The sequence below is a fragment of the Grammomys surdaster genome, unplaced genomic scaffold, assembly GCF_004785775.1.
Source record: "Grammomys surdaster isolate TR1022 unplaced genomic scaffold, NIH_TR_1.0 259, whole genome shotgun sequence".
NCBI lineage: Eukaryota > Metazoa > Chordata > Mammalia > Rodentia > Muridae > Grammomys > Grammomys surdaster.
The window spans coordinates 3624602-3642245 of NW_021604700.1; the positions used below are offsets into that span (position 1 = coordinate 3624602).

Here is a 17644-nt window from a genome sequence, read left to right on the forward strand (position 1 = left end):
ATGGATGGATGGATGGAAGGATGGATGGATGGATGGATGGATGGATGGAAGGATGGAAGGATGGATGGATGGATGGATGGATGGATGGATGCATGGATGGATGGATGGATGGATGGATGCATGCATGGATGGATGGATGCATGGATGCATGGATGGATGGAAGGATGGATGGATGGATGGATGGAAGGATGGATGGATGGATCTGTTGTCATCCCCATTTCCAAACTCATCTATCATGAGGTCCCGCAGGAACAAACTTACCAGGACTGAACTTGGTAAACAGGGATTAGGTTGAGAATACTTACTTCCCTTTAAAATACCTGCCACAGGCTGTCTGAAGTGCAAGAGCAAGGATCAGAGGTGTCCTTTCAGTAGGGCTCTATTCTAATGTGTTCTTAAATGCATTTTTATAAATATTTAAATCACATAATCCTTATGAAATTCTGAAGCAAAATACACCCATCAGTTGTCACTTGATATCAACTGCATCAGAATCTTTGATCCTGTCTGAACTCAGACTTCAGATCTGAGCTACTTAAGATGAAACCATGACCTTCTGCCATGCTTATATGTGACAACGAGATGTTCATAAAGATTTCCTAGTCTTAAAATCTCCTCTATGAGACATCTCTTTCTGAAATCTGAATAAGTATTCAATCTAAGTAAATAAAACAAAGTATGACTAGTTCATCCTTCAAACTTGTCTTGAACTTTCGGCTTAATGTATGAATGTCTGTTTCCAGTTTAATCCCCTTAAAGAATGATATAATTTAATTTAGTTTATAATTAAAATACGGGTATTTCCCTCACTACTCTTTAATTGAATTCCATTTTTTTCTCTCTCTCTTCTTCACTTTTTTTCCCAGTTACATTTTAAGCCAGCATAGCCAGGACTTCTAAGATGTCCCTTGCTTGAGCCATGTGCTGTCCATGCAGTGTGGTTAAGGCCACAGTAGGCCCACAGAGATTGGCCAGGGTTTGACTGTCTCATCTTGAATTATAGAACATGAATAAGTCTCTTCAACTGTCAACAGTCCACAGTGACCAAGAGACACGGAGATGACCATCACCGCACTCTCCTTTTGAATAATTATGAGCTAAAGAAAGTCCTGCCTTCACTATCAGTGCATTACACATATTGTCACAACCTAGGCTTGGACTCATGTGTGTGGCTTGCAGGTGACTCAGCCTGGTGACCTGGAGTTCTTATCTGGGGTGCCTCCCATAACACCTCATAAGGACACCAGAGCCCCAGGCAGACAAAAATTTCCCCTAAATCCCTTATTGATTTTTTTATGAGCAATAAGTTCTCATAGATAAATATCAGCTACAGTTTCTAGCTACAAGTACATCCATATATATATACACACACGTGTGTGTGTATGCTTAAATAAGTATGGGTCTACTATGTACTGTTATACATCTCAGTTTTATCAAGAGAATGGCTGTAATTATTGTGGCTTTATGAGGTTTGGAAAATGTGCATGAAGTGCATTTTTAAGAATCCTACTTGAAAAATCTAAACTTGTATTGCTTGAAGTCAGAAGAATCAATTAATGGGCTCTTGGGGACCCAGGTACATGTATACAGCCACCAAAGGAAGCAACAAGTAACGGAAGAGAATGGACCATAGACACTCCACCAGGTGGTAGAAGTGACAAGTCCTATATGGCCGTGGAGTGAGCACACTGCTTCTCCACTTCTGCTTCTTAGTCACGCGAGCTGTGGCCTTGCCTTAGGTCTCCACAGAGCTCAGAAGGCAAAGATTCCTACCATGTCCTGGATGAGGCAAGAGCACAGGTTGGGATCACCACAGAATCCATTGTTATGAGGGAGAAGACCAAGCCAAGATGAGAAGGGATCTTCAAACATTGGGAATCCACTTTTACCAAAACCAAAGTTGGTGGTGAACAAAGGACACCAGGCACTCACATGGTGCACAGACATACATGCAGATGAAGCACCCATACGCATAAAGTAAAATAAAAGTGTTATGTATGTGTATGCAAGCCATGTGTGTGTGCAAGGATCCTAAAAGATCAGAATTGGGCATCGGATTCCTTGGAGCTAGAGTCATGGGCAGTTATAAGCAACCTGGCATGGGTGCTGAGAACTGAACTCAGGTCTTCGGAAGAACAACTTCTCCTCTTAACCCCTGCACCATCTCTCCAGCCACTGAAATCAATTTAAATGAACGTATACAACACGAATGAGAAGTAAGAGTCTGGAGAGATGGCTTCGTGGTTAAGAGCACTTGCTACTCTTCCAGAGGAGCTGGGTTTGGTTCTCAGCACCCACATTGGGTGGCTCACAATCACCTGTAACTCCAGCCCCAGGAAATCAGGCACCCTCTTCCAGACTCCACACAAGCATGTGGCACGCATTCGTACAGACACACGCATACACATAAATAAATAAAACATTTTCGAAAGCTTCCTTAATCCTCTCTTATGACTAAAAAGGGACACACACACACATTTATATATGTATGTATATACATATATATACACACACATATATACATATACATATATATATATACACACGTGTGTGTGTGTGTGTATGAACCCTGGCCCTGTTACTAACTGTAGGGTTCCAGCAATGGCAATCTTTGGTTCTCAGCTTCCCTGGCATACACGTATACATGTGTTCTTGCTGAACCCAGCTTGGCTATGGGATCCAGGCAGTGATTTTTACCTCCCTGATTATCATTATCCTCTCTTATAAATCAAGAGGTTGCATAGAGACCTCTTAGGTCCATTCTCATTCAGTGTCTGAGATCCTCTCTCAGTGTCTGGTACACTCTCATTCAGTCCTGTGGGACTAAGCAAGGTTACTTCAGAATGAATGGAGCTCCTACTTAGGCCCTGCCCTGCACTGGACGGGGATGAGCACATAGCTCTCGGAAACAATGGGGATGTGTAAGCCTTTGTTGAAGGAAGTCTTCCACATAAAGCTCAATATTTAGATAATCTGTCTAGTTTTGAGTTCGTTGTGGGAAGTGATCTGGCTGCAATTTGATTTTCTTTTACAATATGAAAATTTATATTCCCATGATAAATAAAAATATAATCTGGACAAGATCCAGTTGGGGGTTCTGTAATGGGTCTGCTCTGCCTGAGGGAGGCTGGGACACAGACCCTTGGCTCCATGGTCTCCTCCTCTCCTCCCATGCCACAGAAGGAGAAGACTTCAGCCACGTTGTTGTTGGAGGAATAGCCGCCATTCTCTCCTTCTTTCACAGATGTGCTGTAAGAAGCATATGTTTGTTCAGCAGGGAGGGATGTCTGCAGACACACAGTCACCCACAGGCACCGAAAAAGACAGCTTTTGGCTTTGGAGGTGATTCAAACATTACATCATCTATCTAGGGCTTATGTTACAACACAGCCCCAGGAATGCCTCAGTAATCTGCTAAGCTCCATTTGTGACTAAATTAGAGAATTCTAGAATCCTGGGGCTCCTGGTTCTGCATTGCTCTGAGAGCGATGATTCAGGTCTGGTCCCTTACCTTGCAAATTTCCCCAGGAAAAGAACAAATGTCAGTATGGTTGAGCTACTGAGGACTTAAATGGGAAACATATTCCCAGAACTGTCTCAATGGAGTGATTTCATATCCTGACTTTCCCATAAATATGATCACAAGTCAACAGTTTCATCGACCGCTAGAGCTAAATCAACTGCCCCAGTTTAGGATGTCAAAGTGAACGTCCCCAGGAGAGTCCCCAGCTCACACTGCATACCCATTCTCTATCCCTGTTCTCTCTCTCTCTCTCTCTCTCTCTCTCTCTCTCTCTCTCTGTGTGTGTGTGTGTGTGTACTTTCCAATTTATCAAAAAATGATTCCTAGGGGCAGTGTCACATTTAAGTCCTTAAAAAAAATCTTACCTACTACTTTCTCAATGACTTAAGTGTTGTCTGGGGAAGACAGGAAGCTAAAATGACCTCACTCAATATACTGGATACTTACCACTAAGAAAAATGCCAAACCGTCTAACACAACACCTCGTCCCTTATCTCACAATCATGAGTGTTGGAAGCTGTCACAGAGAGTTCGAGGTGACTGTGCTCTGAAGATCACAATGTACTCCAGAAATACTTAAAGCTTTTAACTGTTTTAAAAACCCAGTACTTTTCAACTGACAGTAGAAAGAGATTCAAAGCCGGGCACAGTAGCTCAGACCTGGATCCTCAGCACTCAGAAGATAGAGGCAACAGGTCATGAGTTCCCTGGACCACATAGGGAAATCCTAGCCCCACCTCCTCAAAAAAAAAAGGTTCAATGGAATCACATCTTAAGGTAGTTGAAGTAAGAAACTGTGTGGAAGTGGCTTTAAGAAGACAAGCAGCTTGATTCTGAGTTTGAGTGGAAATTACCTCATGAATGCAGTTATTTCATGAAAGACAAACAAGTCAAAAGTATATCACTTCATACTTCATATGACTTTAAATATATTCATATGACTCACTCAGTTAAACAAAAGAGATGGTTACTACATATACACCACTAAATGATTTCAGAATCAAGCTGGCCAGAACATTTTTCAGAGGAAGGGATGAGAGATTCAACTTCCATCAGAAAGTTCAAGGCCACCTTACATGTTTTGGGCATGTTCTAGGGAGTGGTGGGTTTGATAAATCACTATGTGATATGTTCTGGTGAGCAACGAAAAGCAAGGAAGGCCGACATGAGAGCCAGTGTGGGAATTCTAATCTGGTCTAGGTTTTTTGTCTATTGTTTTACCTTGGTTGTTGGGTAAATCCTGGAGCAGGTCGGCCTGAATGGGATGGATACTTAGCACCTTTCTTGGGCTGTTGAGAAGAGATGAAAGAGAAGCCCTGGAAGGTCCTAGAGATACAATGTAACAGGGCCTCACAAGTTTATCAGGTACTAAGTGGGTCACAAGTTCCTCAGATTGTACCTTCTGAGTTTCCGTAGTCTCTTTCTTCTTGGGTGTTTCACTATCATCATCTCTCCCTTGGATTAGTGCAGTAGTCTTTTATTTGGCTCTCCTCACTTGACTCCATCCTCTGAGCTCTACAGAGGCCTCCCTAAAACGTGAGTGCACTCAACCATCCCTGCCACCTAACTCTTTGCTAACATTTCTTTGCTTACAAGGCGCCCTGTACAGTCTACAGTATAAGCTCCTCATAGGCAGATTCACAGCTCCTTTTCTATCACACTCCTCTCTGCATCCTGATCATCTCTAACCATACCTCCCCCAGAGATATGATCCAGACCTTTGGGGACACAGTCTCTCACCAAGGTATGGTGTGTGTTTCTTACTCATTGCTGGGCATCTGAATTCATGGTACCTGTACTCCAGACTCTCCAAAGAAGTATGGGTGGACACAGCTGTGCACGGCAGCTCACAATAACCGTCCTTTCGCCAAGTCTACAAGCTTGCATACTACTAATGCTTTCATTTAGCAGATGAAGAACCAGACGCCAAGAAGTTGAAGAGCCTGAGTTAAAGTTACTGAGAACACTGTGATGGTTTGAACAAGGATGATCCCCATAGGTTCATATATTTGAATGTTTGGTTCCCAGTTGGTGGACTATTTGGGAAGGATTAGGAGGTGTGGCCTTGTTGGAGGAGGCATGTCACTGGGGGTGATTTTGAGGTTTCAAAAACTCCCAGCCAAAAATAAATAAATAAATAAATAGATAGATAGATAGATAGATAAATAAATAAATATTAAAAACGAAAAACCAGCCCACTCTTTCTCTGCCTGCTGCCTACTGATCAGAATGTCAGCTCTCAGCTACTGCACCCTTCCATGATGGTAATGGACTCACTCTCTGAAACTATAAGCAAGCCTCAATTAAATACTTTCTTTTATAAGCTGCCTTGGTCATGGGGTCTCTTTACAGCAATAGAACAGTGACTAAGACAGGCATTAACAAGTGAATAAACCAAAAAATTTTGCCAGGTCAGGCTGAGTCTAAAGCCAGTGTTTTAGCTGAGACCAACCCTATAAGTCTCGGTAATTATATCTTAACCATAATTTCACCTGTAAGAAACAACTGGGAAGCAACATCACGACTTCAGACTTTCACAGCCCACGGGTGCAGCCCACAGGATCTCTGGATACAGGTCACTTTGGATTAGGACAGGTACCATACTTTTAGCCCAACTTATATCCCAGTGTGACATGAATGGAAAAATATGAATGATTTACCATAATGACATAGTCTCACTTGGCTCCCAAATAAAGCTGTTTGAGGAGAGAACCTGGTATCTCAAGCAATCTGTCTCCAAGGAAGGGAAAGTGCAAAATGAGCCAATAGAGCGCTTCTGACCTGTCTGGAGGACTGCTTGGATACACGGTCTGCTGCTGAACCTGACTTTACTAAACAACTGATGGCATCCTATAGATTCGTTTTTGTTATGTAATACCAACACACATATATGTATTTAATTATAGCCAAGAGGGAAATTGTTGTACTGATTACCTATTTTTGTAAAAGAAAAAAGCATATAATATATATACATATACATATACATATACATATACATATACATATACATATACATATACATATACATATATATATATATATATATGTATCTTTTATAATGAGGTCAAAAAAGCTAAGAACACCTGGATCAAAGGTTCTGCCCCTGCCAATAGCTGCCTGGGTGGCCTTGTGCAAATACACTGCCAGCTGCTCATCTTTTCAATCAAAGGGTTCTTAGTTGCTGATCCATACGCAGCTACTTTTAATTCTAATATTCAGAGACTATTTTCACTCTCAGAATGTTTTCTACTAGGTTTCAACTAGTTTGTCCTGACTCAGAGGAAGCCTACTCTACACGGCCACTTTCATACTTTTTTTTTAAAGTTCATTTACATATCTAAGGTACACAGCAGGTTTTAGTAGGACTAGTGAGATGGTTACTATTGTCAAGAAAATAAACATGTCTATCATCCCTATTACTCCTTTTTGGTGACAATTATACATGACCGAGCACTGTGGCCTGGGTCCACGGCAGTGTTGACCGAACCGACACGGAGCACAGGAAGCAACAGCAAACGCGTATGTGGAGAGTCAGGTGATCAGAAGAAAGCACCTCAGCTAAGTGACAGGGAAACCCGCACTATGTGTCATCATAGTTGACAGGACACACGCACACAAAAAACAGTAGCTAGGTTCTCACAGAGTTTTGTATACATGAACTTAACTCCTCAGGACATGACAGCCACCCGGTGCTCTCAAGTAGATGCTACCTGACGTTTGAGTCCAATAAATACCTGGTAGATGAAACTGTTCTAAGAAGTAACACTTGCAGTTTTGGGTATTACTAAAACGCTTAAAGTTCACGCTCTATCTCGAAAATACAACACGGATAACAAGCGGATTGTGGAAGTTCTGTTTTTATAGTCTGTGTGGTGCTGCGGGGCATGGAAAAAGTCCCACCTAACTCCCACTGGTAAATTACAGGCACAGGACAGTTTAAAGACTAGCATGTTACTGATTGAACGGGTGTGGAGGGGTTCCCTGGTGCCAAAGAAAAGAAAGGGAGGGAATTGAAAGAGGAATGGCTTTAGGGCACAGAAACCCTCGGCTGGCAAAACCCATCAGCTTCGTGTTTTTAACTCCATGGGCTTTATGGGAAAACTGTCACTTTAGAGCCCAACTCTGAAGGAGCTCCAGGTTGGGAGATTGGATCTCTGCAGAGATCCTTGACCTGACTGAGTGTGGATCCTCAGGGTGAATTCAGCCACCTTCACCGTCTGCAGGGAAGGGCAAGTTGGAGGCGCGGTGGGAGCACTCACCTTCCCTCCTGGAGGTGGCCTGAGCTGCGGGCAGCAGGAGCGCGACACCGAGGCAGCAGCTGAGCCAGAGCGCAGGCATGGCCGGGCCGCGCTCCGCCGCTGCGGGTGCCTGCTGGGCGCCGACTCTTCGCCACGCTGTGCCTTCCTTTTTCCTCGATCAGGTGTTTTATCGACTCTTCTACCTGACTCAGTCCTGACAGGAAGAGAGTCGGTGTTTCGGGGCGTGACTCACCTGTGAACAAGGAGGACCCAACCCTCCGAGGCAGACAAACACTCAGCGCACGCTGAGCCGTAAACCAGCTCGCTGCGGCCCGGGCTCCCCCCTCCGCAACCTGGGCGCACACCTGGCCCCGCCGAGGGCGTGGTGCAGAGGCTGCGGTCCAGAGATCCTTCTGGAATGTACCACATTCCCTCCGTCTTTCCGCACCCCACTACAGACAGCCGTTCTCTCCCGGGGTGGTCCTGGGCAAAACTCACGGTGGTAGATATCAGCCACCCCTTCCTCAAACCAGGGTGGAGCGAGGGAGTCTCAAGCATACAGATGCTATAATCCATCCAGGTCACAGTGGAAGCCCCCTCCGCTCTGGTCTAAAACACAGAGAGGCAAATTAACCACACTGAGGGCCCAAGAGGATCTTCTTCATTCTCAGAGCAACTTTTATTCTGAGATACAGCTGATATACCTTCTATTTTACTTACACCTAAACACACACACACGCACACACACACGCACGCACACTCACACACACCAGGGTGACCCAAAGATTCTTTTCCTGAGTCTACCTGCCCCCTAAACCTTGAGCTAGCAAACTCATTAAGTCACTAACTGTTGGCAGGTCAGGCACCCACAAACTAGTTCACAGTTGATGTTCAACAAGCCTTCTGTTCATAAGGAAAAAGGACCATGATTTCCTAGTCTTTTAACATCTTAGAGCACATTTTTCACACCATTCTCTCTGGCCCCGCTGGAAAAAAATGTTAACAGAGATAGTAGCAGCCAAGTGTGTGTGCAGTGAAGTGAGTAACACCACCGGGCGAGGGGATACAAATCTTGGCATATCCTACACTGTCCTGGGAACTTCTCCTAAGGTGAATAATGCAGAAGTGGCTATCAGAGGAGACTTTTAAATCCTGCTAGAGGTTTAAGATTTACTAGTATTTATATAGACACAATGTATCCATTACAACCAATAACCACTCCCTTTTTCCATGGTAAGGACATCAAAGGCCCTCAATAAATACATAGTCACTGACTAAATGAATGGCTGTACTATAGGTAGTTCTGTAGCTAACACTCTAAGATAACTAACAATGTAATCCATATAAGTTGTCAAAGGATGTGAGAATTCCCATTTCTAAGTGTGATAGTGACTGGAGTGGCAGGAGAGATGTGGCTGGCTTTGTATAGAACATGGAGTCTGAATTAGATCCCTAGTTCTCGCCAGGAAGTGGATAAAGCATTGAAGAACCACAGAGGCAAGATAGGGTACTTCAGACAAACTGCCATCTCCAAAATCTAGTGCAAAGTAAGCAACAGAATGGACATTCTAATTTTCTTAACCTAACTCTCTTCTACTCTGTCCAAATGATATGAAGATTCTTCTCATTCAAAATCAGTGTCCAGCTACTGCTAACATTTCAGTTCCGGGGGGGGGGGGGGGGGGGAGCTTGTTTCTGAGTGCCACAATCTTTGCATGTCTACCACGCACTAAATGAAAATATTGAGACTACTAGTTTGCCTGGGGCCCTGCAAAATAAAACCTTAAAGACAAAATTTGGTTTTTAGCACAAATTTCCATTGTCTGTCATATCTCAAATGCTTTCATTTTCGTCTGCTACCATCTCTATAATGATACTAATAGTAACAAAGAGACCTATCTGTCATTTACTGCTGTAAGTCTGGTATACAGAGTAACCCTTTTAACATTCAAAAGAACTCTGTGAATGAGATGTACTACCAATTTCCCTGTGCCACAGGCCAGGAAGAGTTAGGCAACATGCTAATAGTGGCAAAGCCAAGATGCAAAGCCAGGGAATCTGGCTCCACAGTTCATAGTGCTTTGATAGTCAGATTAAAAAGGGCCATAGAGAAAGATAAGTTCACAATACTGAAGAGCTGAGTGCAATCTAAGGTTAGTTATCAACAGCCATCACAGTACTGCCCACAGCCATCACCGCATGGCCAAGACTGTGGACTCTTGGCATTCATCCAGGAAGCCAAGTCACAAAGGACTCTGCACAAATGCTTATGATTTCCCCAAGATGTTAGCTCTGAAAAGACCCACTAGTCACTTGGACAGAGGGAGTCAATAAGACAGCAGGCATCTTGGGTTCAGATCACCCAATGCCTCATTTCTGTGGATGGTACAGGACTCTACCCCATCAGCCGGCACTCTCCTGGTGACTCCATTTCTCACTCTTCACCATGTAATCAACCCCTCGCCTTGGGCTTGAGTCCTCTGCTCGGGCCTCATGTCTTTTATTCAGAAGTCTTCTCCTGTGCATCGATGGATCTAAAAGGACTCCAGTGGTCAAAGTCAAGGCTCTGGGTTTCCAATCCAAATCCTACCCTTGTCATTATCAAAGGAAGTTATTTGGTTTTCTCTGAGCTTTGGTTTCTTCTACTACAAAATGAGGATAATGATACAACATGAACCTAGAAGGGTTGTTGAGAAACGTAGATGACTTAAGGGCAGAGCTAGGACCAGCCCCAAGCACACACTGTATTCTATCCACTACAATAATATAGTCACTGTTGCAGCCATTAGTGGTGATGGCTCAAAACTACTGTCCAAGCACCAGCCAGTCTGTTTTTGCCACTAACAAACACCTTACGAATAAATGCCTTGCTTCAACCTTTTTGCTAACTGATTTTAATTTTAGTTTTGAACTCCAGGGACTCTATTGTCATAGTTCATGTCTAAGTCACCCAAATTCATTTAGTTATTAACTAACTTGCAGTTTTTAAGCATATATGCAGCTCTCTACCCTCTCCCCTTTCCTTGGCTGGCCTTGAACTCACTGTTTAAGAAAGGATACCTTTCAATTCCTATGCTCCTGCCTCCACCCCCTCCTAGGATTTTAGGCATTCCACACACTCCTCAAGCTGGAATCCATACAGATTGCTTGTCTAAGGTTCAGTGTTTGCATTTAGAGCTTCGTTTAAGGTGGACTGAGGTCTTACATGTCAACCATTTAGAGCTTTGTTTAAGGTAGACTGAGGTCTTACATGTCAAGCAAAATATGAAGAGATGATAGATTACACTGTAGTTTTACGATTAAGCTTAATATTTGACCTTTCAAAAAGGCAACAAAATGTATTTGATTTTCTGTTTGACACAAACTTGTGTTCTTTTCTTCAAATCCAAACGAAAGTCAAACTGATGATACCCCTCTGCTATAGAAAAGAATAAACTATTGATCCATAATATATCACAGATGACTCTCAATGCACTGGGCCAAGGGAAAGAAAGCAGACACAAAAGGAAAGAACCTACGCCATTCCATTTGTAGGAAGTTGTAGAAATGTAAATTTTACAAGACAAGAAAGCAGATTAAAGCTTTCTTGAGTGTTGTTTGGAGGGTGAGAGAAATATTCTGTAATATGATTAGAGTCCAAAGTAACCTAAGGCCTCCAGGGATAGCTCAGTTGGTAAACTGCTTGCAAGCACGAGGCCCTGATTTCAATCCCCAGAATCTACATGAAAAACTGGGCCTGGTGGCACACACTTGCAACCCCAATGATGCAAGGTGGAAGCAGACAGGTTCCTGGGACCCTCTGTCTGGTCAGCCAAGGTAAATGGGCTAGCTCTAGGTAAGTGAGAGATCCTATCTCAAAAAACAAAATAACCTGGCACCTAAGGGGTGATATCCAAGGTTATCTCTGGCCTCCACATTTGAATACACTGACGAGTACCACACACATATCCAAGCACACATAAACAGTCAAGTACATACATACAGGTAATTTGATTGTATACCTAACATCAGTAAGTTTGGCTTGCTTATTTAATTATTTATTAATTAAATTATCACTGTTCTGAGGGTGGAACATGTTAGGCAAATGTTTTCCCCAGTAGCTATATATATGTATGTATATGTATCCGATGCTTCAAAAATTGGTAAACTTGGTAATATGAGAATTGTGTGTCAGGAAAGTGATATTAAGGGGGTGGAGCTAGAGAGATAACCCTGATTCTTGATTCTTCAGAGGACCCAAGTTTGGTTCCCTGTATCACATCAGGCAACTTGTAACCAATTCCAGAGAGGGGACACCTCTAGCCTCCTCTGGCACTGGCACCAACTCATACAGATACACACATAGGCACCAGATTAAAAATAAAAATAAAATAAGGCAATTTTAAAGGCGAGAGGTCTCAAAAGGCTGCATTTGTACATTAAGATGAGATTTCAGGCAAATGTGCAAGAGCAAAGCCACTGCCAGAAACTGATCAGCAAACCCATGAGATGCGGCAAAGCCAGCTCCGCTACTCTGAGGATCTCAAAGCTGCCATCTTAGTCCTTGTGGCGGACAGGGCATCTGGGAATTTCAGGAGGACTCCTATTCTGGTTCATTTTGGTGACCTCTAAAGGTAACCATGCCTCTCTAGAATATTTGCTTATAAGTCAGAATTTCAAGCCCAGCTTGGACTCTCTTTTCTGGAAGTTATCTTTTAGATTTTCATGTACCCAAAGCTGCCACCTTCACTTGTGCTTGTCCAGCCGCAATACCGGAAGGTTCTGGGGCATTCCCATTGGGCGTGGCCCGCACAGCTAAACCCTGGAAGTCCCCTTTGTTTGTTATTCTTGCGTTTTCAATTCAGCCATCACCCAAGGGATTTTTCTTTTTACAATGCTGTGTAAATCATTTTACAGACGGTCACCTCTCCAAGACCCTGGAGCCCCAAATAGAATCACAAATGACATGGTGATTTTTGCCTCTGGTTCCATTATTACCTTAGTTAACTTTCCGAAGGAATGCCTGGCATGTCACTGGCTTTTAGACTCACTTATGATAAAACACTGAAGCACCAGCTATTAGCATGCCAACTATAGAGACAGACTTGTGGGCCCCAATTCTCTTACCTCCAAAGTCTCCCCCAGGAAGTTCTAATTATATCGCCATTCAAATTAAATTTTCAAATGTGAAAACACAGAGGTTAGGAGAAAAAAAAAAAGAAAAGAAAACCAACCTAATTCTGGCTTTGTTCTTAATGGATAAAGGAAAGTGCCCTTAAATGGAAATGGTTCAGTGTTTCCTGGATCAGCTGCATAAATTCTCCCAGGTTGGCTGCACTCCAGGAAACCATATTCCCTCAAGCAGAACCCTAGCTGAAGTGGCACAATTCTACTTTGTGCAACAACACATACAAAGTGCCCTCAACAGGTTTTCAGAGCTCCTGAGAAGCCAGAGCAGAGCCCGAGGGAGCTGACACTGTGTGAGGTTGGCTAGTGGTACATTTTTCCAGAGGAAGTGGTAGGAAATCAACACACAAACAATACACACACACACACACACACACACACACGTACGCACACACCACACACATACAAACCACATACAACAACACACGCACACCACAATACACCATACACACACTACACACACCACACACACCACACACACCCTACACACACCTTATTTGCATCTCTTTTGATGTATTTCCTAGAGAAATGTTCATTTTCAGTACACCTAATGAGGAGACATGGAAAGACTTACATAGGAAAAGACAAAACTGTCAAAGAAAACCAAACCAGAAGGCAAACAAAGTCCTGGAGAGAGACATTGAGTAGACGTCACCCAACAGAAGTTAATACTTCCTCTAATGTCTTTCTATCTGTGCCTCAGACACAGATTGGAAAGAGAGCCAATGACCGAACTTGGGGGACATTCTTCCTGTGCTGCCATGGTATGTGTGCGGGTCAGGGCTGATCCCAGCAAGCTTGACAAGGCAAGTTGGAAGTGACACAGTCACCCCTTCATCAGAGCCCCCACTCCTGCTCAGGGAAAGGATGTTTCTAAACACACTTGTGAATTTAAATGGACAGCATTTCCACCTTTCCTAGCTTGAATGATAAAGTCTGAAACACTCTGTCACAGTTAGACCCCAGTCTTCTGTCTTAAATAGAAAATACTGGACACATTTTAAATGCACAGCTGTAATGTTGACAGTTGTGATAAAGCCAGCCAGACTCTACTGGACACTAATGTGCCCAGAGCCTGCACAGGAAAGTAGGAGTGTGTGCCTTCTCCACAAAGCAGGTGCCATTAACATTCTGAGTGTGAGTTATTAGTCTCCCTCACAAACACACACCAACACCACACTCAGGAGCAATGCTGCCCAAGCAAGCGGTGGGTCACAACCGCTTCGGAGGCTGAACATTCCTTTCATGGAGGTTGCCTAAGACTATCAGAAAACACAGATATTTACATCACGATCTGTAAAAGTAATAAAATAATAGTCATGAAGTAGCAACGAAAATAATTTTATGCTGGTGGGGCCACCACAACATGAGGAACTGGATTAAAGAGCCACAGCTTTAGGAAGGTTGAGAACCACTGATCTAGAGTTATTATGAGGTTACATTATTAAAACAATTCAGTCTTTCACTGGATAAACCTACCTTTCCATAACAACAACATGTTAAATTACATATCAAGTAAAACAAGAAATGCCTAATCTTTATGCCATACATGATATTCTGCAATGATTCTTCTTCCAAAAATCAACAATAAACAAGATTTGTCTACCGAGGGTACATTCTCCTTCGCACATTACCTCCGGTCACTCTTCCACTATGTACGTCGATGTCAGATCTTACACAGCGATCTTTTAGCTCATCCAATCAGGTCTCGAATGGTTCTGAGTCTGATATCTTAATCTAGATGTAAGAGCCCTGTATTTAAATAACTCCATTTAACTCCTCAGGATAAGGAAGCTATTTTTAGCACAGTTGGGAAGAGCCTGAGCAGTCTGAAAGAGCTCAAGGATTTGGTAGCTATATCATGGGGTGCAACTATTCCCGGGCTAGTTGCACAGAAATCCCCAAACATTCCCGAGTGGTTCTTTTCCAGAAAGTCTAACAGAAGATTGGATCAGATGTGGGTTCAAAGGTGGAACTTCCCAACTTCATTGCAGAGAGCTACAGTCAGAATCTAGAGACACTTCTACTTTAAAATTTTCTCCCAGCCTCAATGTGTCTATTTAGATGAATTCTTAAGAAATGTAACTAATTTAGTGGATGAAAACCGAAGAGATACATTTGTCTGTAGGACTTGGTTCTTTTAGGTTTGTATATATTTGTATTGTAGGCTTGAATGATTTGGACAATTTTTTCTGTTTTTTTTTTTTTTTTTTTTTTTGGGTTTTCGAGACAGAGTTTCTCTGTGTAGTCCTGGCTGTCCTGGAACTCACTCTGTAGATCAGGCTAGCCTCGAACTCTCAAACTCAGAAATCCGCCTGCCTCTGCCTCCCAAGTCCTGGGATTAAAGGCGTGCGCCACCACTGCCCGGCTTGACAATTTTTTAATGGTTTGATTTTTGCTGTATGAAGACAGAAAACAAGGTTTGCCAATGCTTTACCAAAGTTCTGGATGTCTCTGCTTGGACCCCTCTATTAACATAAGCCTCAGAAGTTGCTTAATTAACTTTCTCGCTTTATTTTATTACCTTATGTGTTTTGTTTGCATACATGTAAGCCCTACACCTCCAAGTATGTCTTGAGAATCATCTGTTGGAATGAACGGACTATACATGGTTTAGTGTTTATTTTACAAAGCTGAAATCACTCACGTTTCTTCAGTTCAGGTTAAACATTAATGTGGTAAGGGAAATTATATTTTATCTAAATTACTCCTTAAGAATGTTAGGAACACAACTGAGTTAATACTATACAGATTTGACCTTATTTGAGGAAAACCTGATTCTAAAGCTCAAGTTTTCCTATTTTAAGTAAAATAAAATGTAAGTACAAAATTTAAGTGAAAAAAAAAAGAACACATATGTTTTCATAGTGAAGGGAAATTTAAATACATATAAAAGGATGGCATGGAGCTAAAATAAGAGCGGTGTGAAAAAAGTATTCTTCAAAACGAGATGATGCTTAGGAGAAATACTGCCTTATGTTCAGAGTGTAAAGATTGCAAAAGGGAAGTCAGCACTCAGGAGGTAGGATCAGTTCAAAGTCAACCTCTGATCCGTAGTGAGTTCAAGGACAGCCTATGCTACAAAATAGACAAATACGTTTGCAAGGGATGAGACCTGAGACCTTCCCTGAAGACTCAGAGAGAGGGGACAGGAAGAGGGGAGAAGAGACAGGGAGAAGGGACAGAGAAAATAAGTGTAAGTACCCAGCGCTTCCTCACCTGGTTTCCTGAAGGTTGTTTATGAAAGTGTCTCCATCCCTTGGAAAACTCACACCCATTACTGCAGGTAAGCAAAAGAAATACACCAGTACAGCTAGTTAGTTGGTGCATTAGTTGGGTCCTCTAAAGGTACAGAGCTGATAGAACATGCGTGTGTGTGTGTGTGTTTGTGTGTGTGTGTGTGTGTTATTATATTAGACAAACTAATGGGATGCATCTGGGTAGTCCAACATTGGCATGTATCTGGGTAGTTCAACACTGACTGTCTAACACCAGAGAGTTCTAGAATCTGTAGCTCTTCGGTCCATGAGGCTGGATGGCTCTGCAGTCCCAACTGCACTGAAGGCTTGGAGGACCCTGGAGAGCTGCTGGTCAAAGAAAGCTCTTGGTGAGCAAATGATGGCACAAGACAAAACGAGAGGTGACAAACAGGCAACAAAGCAGTTTGTTTCTTCCATGCTCCTTTACCTGGCCTGTCACAGAAAGTGGCACTCACATTTAAGGTGGATCTCTTCCTGCTTCAAATGATCTGATCAGGAAACCCCTTACCCAGCAGCTGCTTGTGTTGCAGTTGATTTGGGTGCAGTCAAACTGACCACAGGGTTAGCCATTGTCACAGTTAGTTAGCATAGACTTTGTTAGTCAGTTAGACTGCGTTTGTTGGTCTTAAGACAAGGTCTCCCTGTGTACCCCAGGCTGGCCTTGAACTAGTGATCGTCCTGCTGGCTTTACAGTGTGAACCCCCACACTTGCTTTGTCACATTGATTTTTATTTGCTGCTTTTCAGGACAGTGAGAAAATGTAATGGTAGTAGATGCTTCATCTTAGTATTTGCAAATTTTGAGAGCCATAAACTCATTTTAAAGTCTTATGTCAGATGGAACTAACAGGAATCTTAAAGGAAAGCTGTTTCTACTCTTGTCTGTGACTGCTTGCCAATAGCTGTCAGGGTCCCACGCTCCCTTATTCATGTAGGTGGGGAACACCAAGCATTGTCTACAAACATCCAGCAAAAGTGTTTCCTCTTCCGCAATGGGCCAACAATCTATGCACAGTTCAGGACCAGTAATCCCATTAGAGAACGTCAGCCTGGCTCGCCTGATCACTGGGCTAAAAGGAAAGAGGATTAGCTGAGGCCAGAAACCCTCTGCCCATGGCCACATCCTGCCTGCCAGATGTTCTGGGAAACTTGTGTTAGAACATGGTAATCATTTTCCAGTTCCTGTGGGTTTTGGCTACATTCGAAATGTATTCAAGAGTTCAGAACTTACAGCAGAGACCAGAAGCCCCAGGCCTGTTGCCGCTGAAGATTGCCTAATCCTTGCCTTAGGTTAACCTGGACCCTCATTGGACAGCTACTTAATTTTCTAGATATTAAAGATGCTATTCATCAAAGGAAGGATGTCGTGTAGGATTGACAGAAGTCTCTAAGATGCTTCTCTTGTCCTTTTCAAAGCAGAATTTAAAAAGAAATAATAAATGCTTTGGAACAATGGCT

At 42.9% G+C, this 17644-nt stretch overlaps 1 protein-coding gene across 1 annotated transcript in view; it reads right to left on the reverse strand.

The window, feature by feature from the left end:
• Positions 1–7861, reverse strand: part of Lamc2 (laminin subunit gamma 2) — a 62616-nt gene extending 54755 nt beyond the window's left edge. The window contains exon 1 of the mRNA XM_028775756.1: positions 7783–7861. Coding sequence (XP_028631589.1) covers positions 7783–7861 — 79 coding nt within the window. The remainder of the gene's footprint in view (positions 1–7782) is intronic.
• Between the last annotated feature and the right edge of the window lie 9783 nt (positions 7862–17644).